At 34.7% G+C, this 19,142-nt stretch overlaps 1 protein-coding gene across 2 annotated transcripts in view; it reads left to right on the top strand.

Moving 5' to 3' along the window:
• STXBP5L (syntaxin binding protein 5L) overlaps positions 1-19,142 on the top strand; it is a 369,562-nt gene that overhangs the window by 130,527 nt on the left and 219,893 nt on the right. For both annotated transcript variants that reach the window (XM_079922719.1, XM_079922720.1), the window contains one exon: positions 17,266-17,349. In XM_079922719.1, the coding sequence (XP_079778845.1) occupies positions 17,266-17,349 (84 nt within the window). The remainder of the gene's footprint in view (positions 1-17,265; positions 17,350-19,142) is intronic.

The following is a 19,142-nucleotide window of genomic DNA, read 5'->3' as shown; positions in this document are numbered from 1 at the left end:
TGTAATTAAAAATTAAAAGGAATGCAAAATAAATTAGTATTACAGGCAGAAGACTGTGTTTGAATTGTGGCTCCACTGCTTATTAGCATATAACCTTAAATAAATCACTTGACTTCCTGTTGACTAGTTTTTCCATCCGTAGCCTTTTGTCACATACAAATTCTTGATTTGAATGTACTCAGCCTTTTCAGTCTTTTTATTTGACTCCTGCATTTTGTTTGTTACCCAGTAGATCTTTCTCTTCCTGAGGGAAAATATAATTCTATTTTTTCTATCAGTTTTAAGGCTTTCCATTTCACAATTCGATTTTAATCTATGTGTAATTTATTTTATGTTGGTTTGAAATAAGGGTATACTTTCATTTTTACATATGAATAATTCATTTATTGAATAGTCAGTTCAGTTTCCACTGATTTATAAGGACATCTCACTTATATATCAAGTTCCCATATTTGGGTGGGTCTTTTTCTGGATTTTTTTCCTCTGTTGCACTGATATATTTATCTATTATTCTACTAATAGCACACTTTATTAATTATAATAACTTTACAAAATATCTTGATATTTGGTAGGTCTCCCCTTCTCCCTCTCTCATCTTGGCTTTTTATGACCATTTATTCTGCTATATGAATTTTAGGATTAGCTTATCAAGCTCTGTGTAAATCCTTGTTGGGATTTTGTTTGAAACTTGAACATATTGATGTATTTAGAGAAGATTTACATAGTTAATACATGAGTGTTCCATCTTTCCATCTTATAAACACGGTATATTTACTTTGGCTTTCTTTTATGTTTTTTATATGGCTTCGTAACTTGTTCACGAAAGTCATACATATCTTTTGTTACCTTAAATTTAAGTATCTTATAGATTTTATTGCTCCTATGAATTAGTTTTCTTAAAATCAGTTTCATAATTAACTGTTAGTATATAATATATTGTTCATTTTTGTTATTTTATATTTGACTACATCACGGAATGTTTTGTTTTTAGTAGCTGTCTTTAGATTATCTGAAATATTTTGTGTATAAAAGCATAGCAATTGTAGACAAATTTTGTTTCATATATATGTTGATGGAAAATTAACCAATAGTCAATTTTTGAAAGAGATGGAAAATATTATTCGAGCCAAATTGAAGATTATAACCTGGGAACAGCTTGTCAGAAAACTCTGAGAACTGTTCTACCCATTAGAGGTCAAAGCACAGTTATATAGGTTTTTGAGACAGAGGGCTATACACTTAATGATGTAGATAGTTTACACAATCCAGATCTGCAAGTACAAAGTGATGGGTCATTGTGACCCCTTACAAGATTAAAAAGGAATGTTATCTTTTAAGGAGTTGTCTAGTTGGTGCTAGGAGAATGTTGCTCTTTATCGTTGAGCAGGTATTTCTGCCGATGCGGTGAGTGGGGGGGTTGGTCAATGCGTAATGCAGGTGCACAAAGTACAGTAGAGGGGAGAGAGGAGGCCAAAGGGCAGGAAAAATTTTTGTGTTTAAATTTTCCTTGACTTACCTTAAAATATATATATTATATATATATTTGTTTTGTTGGATAGGAACCCAGTGTAGTGCTGAATATAAATTGTTTTAATGGGAACTGTCTTTTGTTTCTAATTGCAAAGCAAATGCCTCCAAGGTTTCAACTTTAAGATGTTTGCTGCAGGCCTTTGATTGATGAAGTTAGAAAGTTTCCACCTCTTTCCAGTATTCCAAGGGCTTTACATTATGAATGGTGTGGAATTTTATTTAATGCTTTTCTATAGTATCAAGATGTGTTTTGTACCAGTCTCAGCCTATTGTTAAAGATGGTATTGACAGTGATAGTAGAAATGCCTGGTGACACTCAATTGGGTGAGTCTTCACAAATGTTAACCCTTTTGAAGCCAGTGTTGAGGCTGGAACAGCCCTTGTGATTCTTACTATGATTGCAAGACACACCTCAGCAACAACTATCTGAGGACTTTGAAAAACATGGTTTATTACTCATAGCTCCTGGAGAGTACATGGCATGCCTGGGGCCACACAGGGATGTCGTGGTCAGGGAGAGAGGGAAATAGGGAGGGGGAGACAGAGAGAGAGAGAGAGAGAGAGAGAGAGAGAGAGAGAGAGAAAAAGAGAGAGAGAGAGAGAGAGAGGGAGGGAGGGAGGGAGGGAGAGAGGGAGGGAGGGAGGGAACATGGACCTGGAGTTTTATTGAGATCGGGGTGGGATACCTATGGTTTCACAGGTTCACTTTATTGGTGAATTTAAAACAAGAGGAGGAATTAAAGTGCAAGAAGGGAAATGCAAGCAGTCAGTCAAATGACCAGTTTATCTAAGTCAACCAGAGCTTTCTTAAGGAAAAAAAAAGGAAACTTCCTGGGTGGCTCATCCTGGCTCTTTATCTAGTAGTGTAGCTGGCAATGGGTTTATTTCAGATGGAGGTCTTTGCAATAGATGCCTCAGTAATCAAAAGCTTAGTGTCAGGCACTTACATTGCAATTTAAAAAGCTAACTGTCAGGTACTTACACTACAAAATGACTGTTCCTTAATTATTTGTTGAAATATGTAAATAGATTTTCTAATGTAAATATTTTTGCATTTCTGGGATAAATTCAACCTGGAAGGGGAAAACTTTCATGGAGGCTTGTTGGTACAGTGAAAGAAGGAACAAATTACTTATGTTAAGGTTCCTGCTGAAACAAAATAGTATCATAAAATCAGAAAATAGAACCCCCTGTCCCTGAGACACCATTTACTAAAGAAACTGCATATTAGCCTATCAAATACAAGAGGGTGCTCTTGGACTGAGAGGTACCTGTATTGGGCATGTTACTGTGTACATCTCCTTAGATTCTCTCAGCTTTGCATATCTCTCAAACCCTTGGCTGCTTGCTTCATCTCAGTTTTGTCAGGGTTAATCAGCTTCATGCAGTACTACTTTTTGAAGCTGACTGGCTATACCCAGAGTCTTTGGCTCCTCTCTTTAATTCTGGATTTAGATAATGTGCCATACTGTAAGGCATGAGATCTGGCTTCCCTAACAGATGCCAAAGGGGTCAAATGACACAGCCCTGGAGTGGAGGGGTGTTAATTTCCCATGAAGAAAACCTTGACCAATATTATTAGATAAGACACAAGAAATAAATTCTCCCTCCCTTCCTTCCTATGGTTGGGCTATTCTGAATCATGGTTTTTCCCTGTAAGCTGTTAGAGACATCCTGCAAGCCAAGTAAATACACCTGCTGGGTTATTGGCTATGTCTCTTCTGCTTCTCCCCAAGAAGTAGTGGTTAGTATGATAATGAATCATCTTTTACTTCTTTGCTTTACTTCACTTTTCCTTTATTATTGCAGCCCTGAGATTATACTTCTTAGTGAAACATTAGCACTTAGGCCTTGCCTCAGTCTATTTTCTATAGAACCCCAGTTAAGATAATAGTATCAGAATTGTTCTAGATCAGGGATAGGAAACTGTAGCCCATGGGACAAGTCTAGTGTACTGCCTGTTTTTGTAAAATGATTTCTTGGAACACAGCCATGCTCATGCATTAACATGTTTTTCTGTGGTTGTTTTCTTACTACAAAAGCAAAGCTGAACAGTTGTGACAGAACTATATGCCTGCAAAGCCTAACATATTTGCTGTCTCTCCCTGCATAAAAAGTTTGTTGACCCCTGTTCTAGACTGTAGACCTTCAGGATGGGATTTTAGAGTTGGGTTATCTCCTACCTAAAATCAAAGGACCCAGTGAAGGTGTCAAGTGAAGTATTAAACCCTATCATGTGGTGACATCAAAATTACTCAAACATTCTCCTTTGATTAATTAGGATGAGGGGCTAATGGAAAGGCAAGCCAACAGGAGATCGAATATTTGTGGTGCTTAATTCATAAAGGGCAATGATAATTATAATGATGATGGAATAAAATAGCTTGCTTTGATGCCATTTGTGTTATTTTCTATTCCAATTTAAATTATGACAAATTTGGTAGTTTGAAACAACACAAATGTATTGTCTTACAGTTCTGTAGGCCAGAAGTCCAACACAGGTCTCACTGGGATAAAATCAAAATATTACAGGGTTGCATTACTTTCTGGTAGCTCTAGAGGAGAACTTTTCTTGCCTTTTTCAGATTTTATAGGCTTTACACATTTCTAAGCTTGTAGCCACCTTCCTCCATCTATAAAGACAATAATTTAGCATCTCTTTGACTTCCTTCCGTTATCAAACCTCTTTCTAACCACAGCTGGGAAAGGTTCATCACTCTTAAGGACTCGTATGTTCAGATTGGGCCCACTTGGATAATCCAGGATACTCTCTCCATCTCAACAAACCTTAATTACATCTAAAGTCTTTTTTTGTAATATCAGGTAATATATTTATGGGTTCTGAGGACTAAGGCATAGACAGTTTTGGAGGGAGCATTATTTCACCTACCAAAACACAGAGACTGTATGAAAATAAAATGATCAACTTAGAACAGTTCATTACTGATTTAAGGCATTCCAGAGGCCCTCTAAAACAACTTAAAGGAACTCTTAGCTTCTGCAGCTCTAGGGCAGACTGTGCTAAAAATAGGCCCAGGATCTTTTTATAAGGAGACTGAACACATAGTTTGAAAGGTCTTATTTGTTAAAGTCAAAGCCCTGATAGGAAAGAGTATGACCCTGACACCTGGTATAGCTTTCTAGGGCTGCCATAACAACGTTGTATAAACTGGGTAGCTTAAAACAACAGAAATTTACTAATTCACAGTTTGCACGCCAGAAGTCTTGGTTGGGCCATTCTCTCTCTGAAGGCTCTGGAAGAGAATCCTTCTTTGCCTTTTCCAGCTTCCGGTGCCGCCTAATGTTCCTTGATTTTTGGCAGGATAACTCCAATCTCTTTCTCTGTCTTTACATGGCCTTTTCCTCTGTGTCTCTGTATCCTCTCTTCTTCTTTTATAAGGACACCAGTCATTTGATTTTAGGGCCCACCCTAAATTAAGGATGATTTCGTTGCAAAATTCTTAAATAATTACATCTTCAAAGACCCTATTTCCAAGTAAGGACACTTTCTGAGGTCTTCCAACTCTCATCTGGTGAGCAGAAGTGGCAAGTAGCTATATAGCTCATAAGATTCATATGTCAGAGACTCATGTGTCCTAAGGCTTTATCCCATAAATATCTAGGACCTGGCCCTATATGTGATGATTTTGAAGGTCTAATGGTCTGGGGATGGAGGGGCATCTCCTCTAAGGTAAAATGTAAGCTTTTGTATTTCTCCTTATTAAGAAAGTGTCATGTCACTTGGTGGGTGCTTTTGGATTTAGATAATAGTATATAAGGCCCTAGAAATTACTGTTCCAAATCAGTTTTTTAGGTTATCCAAAATTCTGCCACTTTTGAGTAGAGCCTAGAGAAAAAAAGGTCTCTTCCCTAAGTCCAAGTGCAGCCTACCCTACCATTTGGTATCTATGATCTGCTAGAGCTTAATGTATTTGGTAGTTAAGAACACTCTATTGGAAAGCCCCATAAGAGAGGAACAACAGTTGCTCTCCATTTTCAAAGTAACTTCTGGTATGCTAATGGGCCCTTGTGGAGACTGAACACCTAACCATGGGACACCAAGTGACTGTGACTTGACCTGTCCAGCATGAGTTGGATGTCATCATATTCATTGATTCCTAGGATTGGGTGAGGGATGTGACAGTCCATTTTACAATGGAAGAGGTATATTTGGGAAATCAACCTTGAACTGTCCAAAAGGCCTAAGTGAATTGGATAAATGGGGAACCAAGAATTCCTATGTTGCAACAATGCCTTTCTCTCAACCCACATATATGGTCTTATGGAGTAGGAGGGGAATATCTAAAACAAACTAATGGAGTAGGACAGAATTCAGGCCTGGTTCATAGACAGGGTCAGATGATTGGTTGGTACTATCTGGGCAAGGAGTACTGCTCAATTATGTCTCCACTTAGGGGGTGACATGGAGTGACCTGATGAAGAAAAATTCTTACAGTGCATAGATCCCCACACACTATACTTGATTGTGCATTTCGTATTGAGAATGAAACACAATAATAAAAAAATCCAGAAACAAAAATTTCTTTCCATTCGATGGGAATGTACATTGATGCAGCCACTATGGAAGGCATAGTGGTTTTCCACTATGAAGGCGCCTCAAAAAATTAAAAATAAATTGATCTTGTAATTCCACTCCTGGATATTTATCCAAAGAAAGCATAGACACTAATTAGAAAGGATATGTGCACCTCTATGTTTATTGCAGCATTATTTACAATAGGCAAGGTTTGGAAGCAACCTAAGTGCCCATTAATAGATGAAAGGATTAAGATGTGGTACACACACACACACACACACACACACACACACAGAGGAATATTTTTCAGTCATGAAAAGAATGAAATCTTGTCATTTGCAACAACATGGGTAGACCTAGAGTGTATCATGCTAAATAAAATAAGTCAGACAGAGAAAGACAAATACTGTTGTGAATCACTTATATGTGGAATCTAAAATACAAAACAAATGAACAAATATAACAAAACAGAAACAGAGTTACAAATACAGAGAACAAACAAGTGGTTGCAAGAGAGGAGAGTTTGGCGTGAGGAAAGAAATAGGTGGGGGAGATTAAGCTTAACAAACCTCCAGTTGCAAAATAAATGAGTCATGTGAGGAATACAGTCAATAACTGTGACTCATTGTGGTGATCATTTTGAAATGTATAGAAATACCAAATCACTATGTTGTGTAATAGGAACTAACAAAATGTGGTAGGTCAATTATACTTCAAAATAACAAAAAACTCATAGAAAAAATGATCAAATTTATGGTTACCAGAGACAGGGAGTGGAAGGAGGGGGAATTGGATGAAGGCTGTCAAAAGGTAGAACCATCCAGTTATAAGATAAATAAGTACTAGGGATGTAATGTACAACATAATAAATATAATTAACACTGTTGTATGTTATATATGAAAGTTGTTAAATAAGCAAAACCTAAGAGGTCTCATCAAAAGAAAAAAATTTTTCTATTTTATTTTGTATCTGTATGAGATGATGGATGTTCACTAAACTTATTTGATGAACATTTCATGATGTATCTAAGTCAAGTCATTATGTGGTACACCTGAAACTTATACAGTGCTGTATGTCAATTATGTCTCAAAATTGGAAGAAAAAAATTAAATGTCATTACTAAAGAAAGACACAGCTGTAATTTGTGTACTTTTCTATATGTATATTTCAATAAAAATATTAAAAAATATTAAAAATATTAAAAAATATTTAAAAATATTAAAAAATATATTAAAAAATAAAAAATATTCCTGATAAAATAAATTTATAAAATATTGAATGAATTCATACTTCTTTAATGATATATGTTATATATATTATATATGTATGTATAATTATATAATAATAATATTATATATATATATATATATAAAATCTGGGATTTTATTTAATAGGGAAACACCAAGAGACATTGTCACTAAAGTTAGGAAGAAAGCAAGGATGCTCATCCCCTCCACTATTTTTAACACTATAGGATGTTTTAGTAATGCAGTTAGACAAGTACAAACAATTAGAGGTATAAAAATTGGAAAGGAAGAAGTAAAATAGTCTCTATTTTAGATTATATGCTAATATAACCTGGAATGCCTAAGAAAATCAACATTAAAATTAATACAAAGAATAAAATAATTTAGAAGGTAGCATACTAAAATCCAACTATAGAAACAGTACCCTCTTAGAAAACATAATAAAGAGAAGATCCTGTACAAAATAGCAACAAAAGTTTTAAAAATAATTTGCTATAAGATTAACAAGAAAATCTATATGTGGAAAACTCAAAATTCCTGAAAACTTGAATAAGTGAAAGGTATGCTTTGCTCCTGGATAAGATGACTCATTTTTTCTTCTATTTGTTGGATTTTATTCTTTTTCTTGACATTCTACTGTTAAATGCTTATATTTATTAAAAATTTATACTTTTCTCCTTTTAATATGTACAGGCACGCCTCGATTTATTGTGCTTCACTTAATTGCACTTCACAGATATTGCATTTTTTTTCAAATTGAAGATTTGTGGCAACCATGAGTCGAGCAAGTCTATTGACACCATTTTCCCAACAGCATTTGCTCACTTTATGTCTCTGTGTCACATTTTGGTAATTCTCACAGTATTTCAAACTTTTTCGTTATTATATTTCTTAAGGTGATCTGTCATCAGTGATTATTTTTAATTGAAATATAGTTTACTTATATTAATTTCAGCTGTACAACATAGTGATTTGATACTTTTATAGATTATGCACCATACAAAGTTACTATGATATTATTGACTATGTTCCCTGTGCTGTATATCACATGCCTATGACTTATTTTAAAACTGGTAGTTTGTGCCTCTTAATCCCCTTCACCTATTTTGCAACCCTTCCCTCTGGCAACCACTAGTTTGTTTTCTGTTGTGAGTCTGTTTCTGTTTTGTTGTATTTGATTGTTTTGTTTTTTAGATTCCACATATATAAGTAAAAACATATACTATTTGTCTTTCTTAGTCTGACTTATTTCACTTAGCGTACTACCCTCCAGGTCCATTCATGCTGTCACAAATGGCATTATTTCATTCCTTTTTATGGCTGAGAAATATTGCAGTGTGTGTGTGTATGTGTGTGTGTGTGTGTGTGTGTGTGTGTACCACATCTTTATCCATTCATCTGTTTATGGACATTTAAGTTGCTTCATATCTTGGCTATTGTATATAATGCTACAGTGAACATTGGGGTGCATATATGTTTTTGAATTAGTGTTTTCCTTTTCTTTAAATAAATACCCAGGAGTGGAATTGCTGGATTGTATGGTAGTTCAATTTTTAATTTTTTTGAGGAACCTCCATACTGCTTTCCATAGCGGCTGCACCAGTTTATGTTCTCCCCAACAATGCACGAGTGTTCCCTTTTCTCCACATCCTTGCCAACACTTGTTAATTATTTGTTGTCTTTTTGATGATAGCCATTTTGACAGGTTGAGGTGATATCTCATTGTGGTTGTGACTTGCATTTTCCTGTTGATTAGTGATGTTGAGCATCTTTTCATGTGCCTGTTGGACATCTGTATAGCTTCTTTGGAAAAATGCCATTTTTTAATCGGATAGTTTGTTTTTTTGATATTGAGTTGTATGAGTTCTTTATATATTTTGAATGTCAGTCACATCATTTGCAAATATTTTCTCCTATTCCGTACTTGTCTTTTAATTTTGTTGATGCTTTCCTTAACTGTGCAAAAGATTTTTAGTTTGATGTGGTCCTGTTTGCTTATTTTTGCTTTTGTTGTCCTTGCCTGAGGAGACAGATCCAAATAAATATTGCTAAGACTGATTTCAAAGAACATACTGCCTATGTTTTCTTCTAGGAGTTTTGTTGTTTCAGGTCTTATATTTAAGTCTTTTGTACATTTATTTATTTATTTTTTAATGGTATGCCCATTGCTATGGCTTTTTAAAAAAATATTTATTTATTGGGCTGCATCAGGTCTTTGTTGTGGCACATGGGATCTTCATTGCGGCATGTGGGATCTTTCGTTGCAGTGCTCATTGTGGTGCATGGGCTCTTCATTGCAGCACGTGGGCTTCTCTCTAGTAGTGGCATGAGGGTTTTCTCTCTCTAGTTTTGGCATGCAGGCTCCAGGGTGAGTGGGCTCTGTAGTTGTGGTGCACGGGTTCCAGAGCATCTGGGCTCTGTAGTTTGCAGCATGCAGGCTCTCTCGTTGAGGTGCATGAGCTCAATAGTTGTGGCGTGCAGGCTTAGTTGCCCCACAGCATCCACATCTTAGTTCCCCGACCAGAGATCGAACCCCCGTCCCCTGCATTGGAAGGCAGATTCTTTACCACTGGACCACCAGGGAAGTCCTCTTTTGTCCATTTAGAGTTTATTTTTTTATATGTTGTGAGAAAATGGTCTAGTTTCATTCTTTTACATGTAGCTGTCCAGTTTTCCCCAAACCACTTATGTGAAGAAACTGTCTTTTTCCCATTGTATATTGTTGCCTCCTTTGTTGTTGATTAATTGACCGTATGTGTGTGAGTTTATTTCTAGGCTCTCTATTCTGTTCCATTGATCTATGTGTCTGTTTTTGTGCAGTGTCATACTGTTTTGATTACTTTAGATTTATAGTATATTTTGAAGTCAGGGAGTGTGTGTGATACCTCCAGCTTTGTTCTCCTTTCTCAAGATGGCTTTGATTATTCAGGGTCTTTTATGGTTCATTGAAATTTTAGGATTATTTGTTCTAGTTCTGTGAGAAATGCCATCAGTATTTTGATAGGGATTTCATTGAATATGTAGATTGCTTTGGGTGGTATAGACTTTTTTTTTTTTTTGCGGTACGCGGGCCTCTCACTGATGTGGCCTCTCCCGCCACGGAGCACAGGCTCCAGATGTGCAGGCCCAGTGGCCATGGCTCACGGGCCCAGCCGCTCCATGGCACGTGGGATCCTCCTGGACAGGGGCACGAACCCGCGTCTCTTGCATCGGCAGTTGGACTCTCAACCACTGTGCCACCAGGAAAGCCCCTAGACTTTTTAACACTATTAATTCTTCCAATCCATGAACATAGAATATCTTTATTTATGTTGTCTTCAGTTTCTTTCATCAGTGTCATATAGTTTTCAGAGTGTAGGTCTTTCACCTCCTTGGTTAACTTTATTCCTAAATATTTTATATTTTTTTGATGCAATTTTAAGTGGGATTGCTTTCTTGCATTCTCTTTCTGATAGTTCATTTTTAATGTATAGAAATGAAGATTTATGTATATTAATTTTGTATCCTGCATCTTTACTGAATTTATTTATTAGTTCTAATAGTCTTTAGGGATTTTTATATAAAGTATCATGTCATCTGCAAATAGTGACAATTTTACTTTTTCCCTTCTAATTTAGATGACTTTCATTTATTTTTCTTGTCTGATTCCTGGGGCTAGGACTTCCAATACTATGTTGAATAAGAGTGGACATTCTTGTCTTGTTCCTGAACTTAGAGGAAAAGCTTTTAGCTTGTCACCTTTGAGTGTGATGTTAGCTGTGGTTCTGTCACAAATGGCTTTTATTATATTGAGATATATTTCCTCTATACCAACTTGGATAAGGATTTTTATCATGAATAGTTGTTGAATTTTGTCAAATGCTTTTTCTGCACTGATTGTAATGATCATGTGATTTTATCCTTCCTTTAGTTAATATGGTGTATCACATTGATTGATTTGCAGATACTGAACCAAACTTGCACCGTTGGGATAAATCCCATTTGATCATGGTGTATGATCCTTTTTATATATTGTTGAATTTTGTTTGCTAATATTTTGTTGAGGATCTTTGCATCTATATTTTTCAGATTTATTGACATGTAATTTCCTTTTGTTGTAGTGTCTTTGCCTGGCTTTGGTATCAGTGTAATGCTGGATTCAAAGAATGAGTTTGGAAGTGTTCCCTTCTCTTCAGTTTTTTAAAAGAGTTTGAAAAGGATAGATAGTAAATCTTCTTTCAGTGTTTGGTAGAATTCCAGTGTGAAGCTATGTGATACTGGACTTTTGTTTGTTGGGAGTTTTGGTTTTGTTTTTTATTACTGATTCAATTTCATTACTGGTAATTTAATTGGTGTCTGTTCATACTTTCTATTTTTTCCTGGGATATTGTACATTTATGAGTTTGTCCATTTCTTCTAGATTGTTCAAGTTGTTGTTGTGTAAATGTTTGTAGTATTCTTCAATTACTGTATTCCTGTGATATCTTGTATAACTTCATGTTCATTTTTGATTGTATTTAATTGGACCTTCTCTCTTTTTTCTTGATGAGTCTGGCTAAAGTTTCATCAATTTTCTTTATCTTAAAAAATAACCTCTTAGTTTCATTGATCTTTTTCTCCTTTTTTTGGTCTCTATTTTATTTATTTCTCCCCTGATCTTTATTATTTCCTTCCTTCTACTAACTCTGAGTTTTTTCTTTTTGTAATTCCTTTAGGTTTCAAGTCAGGTTTGTTGAGATTTTTTGAATTTCTTGAGATAGGCCTGTACTGCTACAAACTTCCCCCTAAGAACTGCATTTGCTGCATCCCACAGATTTTGAAAAGTTGTGTTTCAATTTTCATTCGTCTCAAGACATTTAAAAAAATTTTTCTCTTTGATTTCTTCATTGACCCATTATTTTTTTTAGCAGCCCATTGTTTAGCCTTCATGTGTTTGTGTCTTTTTCACCTCTCATTCTGTAATTGATATCTAGTTTCATACCACTGTGGTCAGAAAAGATACTTTATATGATTTTACTCTTTAAATTACTGAGATTAGTTTTGTGGCCTACCATGTGATCTATCCTGGAGAATGTTCCATGTGTACTTGAAGAAGATGTGTATTCTATAGTTTTTGGATGGAATACTCTGTAGATATCTATTAAGTCCAACTGCTCAAAGTATCATTGAAGGCCAACGTTTTCTTATAGATTTTCTGTCTGGATGATTTATTCATTGATATTAAATCCCCTACTAATACTGTGTTACTGTCAATTTCTCCTTTTATGTCTGTTAATATTTGGTTTATATATTTAGTTGCTCCTATGTTAGGTGCATATATGTTATGAATATTAGTTCCTCTTTTTGGATTGACCCCCCTCTTAACATTATGTAATGCCCTTCTTTGCCTTTTGTTACAATCTTTGTTTTAAAGTCTATTTTGTCTGATATGAGTTATATTACCCCTGCTTTCTTTTCATTTCCATTTCCATGGAATATCTTTTCCCATCCTTTCACTTTCAGTCTATGTGTGTCTTTAGCTCAGAATTGAGTCTCTTATAGGCAGCATATAGATGTCTTGTTTTTTTTTATCCATTCAGCCACACTGTGTCTTTTGATTGGGGCATTTAGTTCATTTACACTTAAAGTGATTATTGATAGGCATGTCCTTTTTGCCATTTTGTTATATGTTTTCTGGTTGTTTTTGTAGTTCTTCTCTATTCTTTTCTTCTTCTTTTAGTCTCTTCCCTATGGTTTGATGATTTTTTTTTAGTATTATGTTTGGGTTTCTTTCTCTTTGTATTTGTGTATCTAGTCTAGGTTTTTGGTTTTTGGTTACTATGCAATAAATAGGTAGGTAGGTAGATAGATATTTGTTTTAAACTGATAGTCATTTAAATTCAAACACATTCTTAAAGTTCTACAGTTTTTATAATCCCATCACCATGTTTTATGTTTTTGACATTATATTTTACATCTTTTTGTTTATCCTTTAATTACTCATTGTAATTAGAATTGATTTTACAACTTTTGTCATCTAACCTCCATATCAGCTTTTTAAGCAGTTGATCCACTGCCTTTACTATTATATTTGCTTCTACCAATGAGATTTATTTTCTTCATGTATTTTCTCATTTCTTGTTATGGCCTTTTCTTTTTTGCGTAAAGAAGATCCTTTAACATTTCTTGTGTGGCCTGCTTAGCGGCGATAAACTCTTTTACTTTTTGCTTGTCTTGGGAACCTTTATATCGCCTTCAATTCTGAATGCCTAACCTTGTTGTGTAGAGTATCCTTGGTTTAGGTTTTTCCCTTTCAGCACTTTAAATATATCATGCCACTGTCTTCTGGCCTACAGTTTCTGCTGAAAAATCAATGAGAGCCTTACGGGGGTCCCCTTTTGTTTGATTCTTTGTTTTTCTCTTGTTACCTTTAGAATTCTCTCTCTTTAACTCTGGCTGTTTTTCTTATGATGTGTCTTGGTGTTGATTCTTTGGGTTCATCTTTTTAGGACTGTCTCTGATTCCTGGACCTGGATATCTATTTCATTCCCAGGGTAGAGAATTTGTCAGCCCTTATTTCATCAAATATATTTTCTGCCCCTTTTCCTCTCTTTTCTCCTCCTGGGACTAAATCCTATAACATGAATATTGTGACACTCAGTGTTGTCTCAGAGGTCCCTTAAACTATCCTCATTTTAAAAACTTTTTCTTTTTACTGTTCTGATTGGGTAATTTCCACTATTCTGTTTTCCAACTCATTTATTAATTCTTCTTTACCACTTGATCTGCTTTTTATTCTCTCTGGTATATTTTTCATTTCAGTTATTGTATTCTTCAGCTCTGATTGGTTCTTTTTTAATATTTTCTAATTTTTTATTGAAGTTCTCACTGTGATCCTCTATTCTTCTGAGTTTGGTAAGCATTTTTATGACATTGCTTTGAAATCTTTATCATGTAAATTACTTATCTTCATTTCATTAGGAGTTTTATCTTGTTATTTCATTTGGAACATATTCCTCTGCCTTCTTAATTTGTTTCACTTTCAGTGTTTGTCTTTATTAATTAGGCAAAACATTTGTCTCACCTGGTGTGGAAAGTGTGTCATTGTGTAGGAGTGTCCCTTTGCAGACTGTGTGTGCTTGGTGGCTTTGGTGGGAGGGCTGGAGCTGAAGTGAGCATTGGCTGGGGCCTCTGAGTTTGTAATATCCCCTTTGTCTTTTGGGTGACCTGCTGGGGGTGTGGGTCCTGACTAGATCACTTCTTTCACCCTTGTACCTGTCTCTATGTGATTAAAAAAATATATATCCTTAATTGTAAAAAAGCTGTACAGCCAGTCTTCAGGTTGTTCTGAGAGAGAGTTATTTTATATATATGTTGTAGTTTTGGTGTGTGCACGGGAGGAGGTGAGCTCAGGGTCTTCCTACTCTTCCATCTTGATCCCATCTCTGCCCAGTGATCTTTGATATTACTCTTGAAAAAATATGAGTCACTGAAGGCTCAGATTATGGTTAGCATTTTTTAGCTATAAAGTACTTTTAATTAAGTTATGTGCATTGCTTTTTTAGACATAATGCTATTGTACACTTAATAGATTACAGTATAGAAGTCTACATGCACTGAGAAACCAAAAAAAACTTCTATAACTCACTTTATTTTGATATTACATTCTGTTGAGGTGGTCTGGAACTGAACCCACAATATCTTCAAGGTATGCCTGTATTTATAAAACCATATATTTCCCTCTTGATGAGGATCATCTGTATCCCACAAGGTTCAATATGAGGCATTTTTGTTCTTTTCTGTTTCATACTTTTCATTATGATTTCTTGTTTGGCCATAATTACTTAAATGCATATTTTTTAGTTTCCAAAATATTTTTGTCAGTGAGTTCTAATTTTATTTCATGTTTGTTAGAGAATATATAGTATCTTTGATTTTGATTATTTGGTATTTACTAACTAATTTAACAGATATTTTTGCAGATACCTATTTTCTTCAGAAACTTTTCCAGGTCCTGATAATATGTAGTGAAGAAATCACCTACTTCTTTGCCTATATATATATATATATATATATATACACACACACACACACACACACACACACACACACACACACACACACACACACACACATATATATGTACACACACGTACATATATGATATGTATTTGTGATGTGGGCAATATTCCTGTTTTGATGTGATCAGGCATGATTACAGAGGGATCTTATTTTTGTCTTGATTCATCATGGTCACAGAATGACTTTGTCTGGTGTCTCCTGGATGTCAGGGGCTGTTTTTCTCATTCTCAATTCTTTAAGTGTTTCTAATATATTTTCATATTTCCTATATCACAATCTTGTATAGTTATCTCAATTTTTTGATACTTTGAGGTTTATTATTTTATATTTTGTGATTTACTGGGGCTATTGCTTATAATGTTTTATAAACAAAATGACTTCTATCTTATGTTTATTATAAAAAATATAATAGCATTTTAGAATATCATTCCATTACATCTTGAGGCTCAATTTCTGAAAGGTTATATTATTCATTTTCTTGCTTAGGTCAGATTTTCCAAACTTTTTAGACTTATAAATCTTCTTTTCATACATTTCATAGAAACTTTTATCATACACCTCATAGGATTTGGTTTTATTGTTTATCATTTTCTCTGGTATATAAAAAAAAGTTGAAGTTAATACATATCTTAGTACAGTATATATTACTTTATATAAATTTTATTTTAAGAAAGTCTTTGTTTACACTAATTTTGACTTTTTAAATTTATGAAGTCATTATGCCATTTACTTTAACTTAATATGTAGAAAGCTCAATTTTTTAAGTCAATTTTAGAATTTATTGTTTGCAGTTTAATAATAAAACATTTAAGTATATGCTATGCCTTCAAAAGTAATATGCATTGCTTTCATGATCTGATATTTGAAATTTTGTTTCCTGTTAAAACTACTAGCTGGCTTATTTTTGTTGTTTTTTTGTGTTCTGTTATAAAATTTCTAGGGAAATGATTAGGTCTCAAGAAGCTATGTAGGAGTAACTTATAACTACCATTATATTTTCTGTTTTTACCACTGTGTTTTGGAGTTACTGAAACATCTTTATTAACAGTATAAGAATTTTCACCAGAGAAATACTAATGGATTTCAAGAAAATCATCTTAAGGCACATTCCTGTGAAATATTATTTGAACGTTGGCCTATTTTTATCCTTTCTGGGTTTTTTTTTAACTAATGGTAGATTAAATTTAACAAAATATAACTACAAATAAAACTCAGAATCATAGTAAAAACCATCAGCACAGCTAGCAGTATTTAGCTGAATGACTGAGTGTTGAATATGATCATCTAATAATCATTTTCTGTTCTCAAATCCTTTTCTTTTGAAATGAAGAATGTATATTTTGTTAATTGTCTTATTTATTGATTTATAAATCAGTATCAACTATATTTAATGATGTGAATCTCTAGAATACCTTTTTGAACTGCAGAGAGTTCATAAATCACCAATTTAAAATACTGACGTAAGTCAGAAAATTGGATTTGATAGAAAGAAATTTGAAGCCAAATTTGTGGCCACATTTTTCATGTGCAAAAAACTGAATGGCATATACACTGTTTGTTAAAGTTATCACATTTCATCCTTTATTTCATCTTCATTTTCAATCCCATTTTTCTTTTGTTCCAATGTTCTCATTTATTTTTATGTTGTTTCATATATACTTACGTATTTTCTCAGTATACTCTTTGGAATGAGGTAGATTTCATTGGTAAATGTTTATATTGAAGTAGAGTTTATTTGCCAATTTTTTTCAATGTAGAAAACCTGTATTCAGGTTTGGAAAAATTGGTATTCTAAATAAAGTTGTATAATGTAGTATGATTATACTTTATTGTATTAACATTAATCTTTATTTGGAGCAAGGTAAAATTAATGTTAGAATTACAAAAATGATTGTTCTAATGTTTTCCAGCTGCTAATAGGTTATGAAAATGGTACTGTAGTATTCTGGGACTTGAAATCTAAAAGAGCAGAACTGAGAGTTTATTATGATGAGGTAAGTGATTTCTACTGGAATATTTGAAAAGAGTATTGTGATTTTATGCCTGTTTTCTACATTTAAGCCTTGTATGTTACCAGTATTTTTATCATTGGAAAACTGCCTAGTTCTGATCCAGTGCCTCACACTGCCTGTTGGTATTTGCACGAGTTCCACCTCTGGGTTGTTCTCCTGAGTGGAAATTTTGCCTTGACGGATTATTTTTAAGCCTTTTTTGGGCATTTACATATGTTGGTGTCTATTACCTATCTTTTTCTTTCCTTTAGGCTCTATGTTTGTTTCTTTCTTTTTTTTTTGTGGTACACGGTCCTCTCACTGTTGTGGCCTCTCCCGTTGCGGAGCACAGGCTCCAGACGCACAGGCTCAGCGGCCACGGCTCATGGGCCCAGCCACTCCGCGGCATGTGGGATCCTCCCGGACTGGGGCACGAACCCGTGTCCCCTGCATCGGCAGGCGGACTCTCAACCACTGCGCCACCAGGGAAGCCCTATGCTTATTTCTTAACCTTTTTGTCCTTAAGGTCTCTAAAGATACTATTCACATCTTTAGAAAATTGTTTTTCTGTGGCAGAAAGTTTAAGTAGTCAGTTTGAAAGGCCTTATCTTCTAATACTTGCCTTCTTACAGTAAAGAGAGATTTTTAAAATAGTAATACTTAATAATAAAAGTCAGATCTTGAAGTACATTTTATCGTACAGAATTGAGATTTTAGGTTTTCATGTAGAGAAAACAATGAACTCTTATCAAGGATAGTCTGTTAATTGATACTTCGGTTGTTCGAAGATTGATTCTAGGCTATTATTTCCTTCTTAAGAAGAAGCTAATGTGAAAAGAGTGAGGCTAGGGGCAAAAGGTGAGAAAGGGAAATTATATCTTGTAGCTGTGGAAATAAAGGGGATCATCTAGGCTCTCAATTAAACTAAAAATTGTTACAGTGATGAGAGATAGGAAAATACAGGTCAAAAATCAGTGTTTAGAATTACCCAGGCTTAAATGGGAAGAGTGCCAAAGAATTTAAGACAACACTAAGATAAATAGAGAAATAAATTTGAAAGGAAAACACATTTTTTTAGAACAGTTTCTTTTTATGCCCTCTTCCATCCCCTTATAAAAATAAAATTTAAATTTTGGTGCTTAAAGGTACAAGCCTTCGGCTATCCCATAACCCCCACCCCCCATTCATTTCTTAGTGGTTCTGGAAAACTAAGATTTTATGATATATACAAGATTATTGTCATGGTGATAAAGAATTCAGAAGTAAATGATATAACAGCTGGGTAATTTGGTCATGATTAGTGAACAGTACTCTGGCAAGCAATGTCATACAATTATGCTCTTTATGATCAACTTACGAGGCACCTTGAATCATAAGGCAAGAAGGTCCTAGAGAGCTAAGCTAGGGTTTTCCTTTTGTTAAATACATAAAATACAAAGATGAGTATGAAGATCACTTCCTCTCTTAAGACTAGCAGTTAGGGCTTCCTAACCGGATGCCCGGGTCCGGGAAGATCCCACATGCTGCAGAGCGGCTAGGCCCGTGAGCCATGGCCACTGAGCTTGTGTGTCCAGAGCCTGTGCTCCACAACGGGAGAGGCCACAACAGTGAGAGGCCCGCGTACTGCAAAAAAAAAAAAAAAAAAAAAAAGACTAGCAGTTAGATAAGAGTCCAAATACCATCTGTGTATTTAGCCAGTTGGAACTAGAGTGGAGCAGCTGAAATGGAAATCCAGATGAGAATGCTCAATCAGCTAGTTTTCCTGTGGCCTTAAAAAGTGTGGAAGGAAGATTTCT

The sequence above is a fragment of the Stenella coeruleoalba genome (assembly GCF_951394435.1).
Source record: "Stenella coeruleoalba genome assembly, chromosome: 5".
Taxonomy (NCBI): domain Eukaryota; kingdom Metazoa; phylum Chordata; class Mammalia; order Artiodactyla; family Delphinidae; genus Stenella; species Stenella coeruleoalba.
Note: the sequence above shows the minus strand (reverse complement) of the source record. Positions and strands in the feature narration are given on the sequence as shown.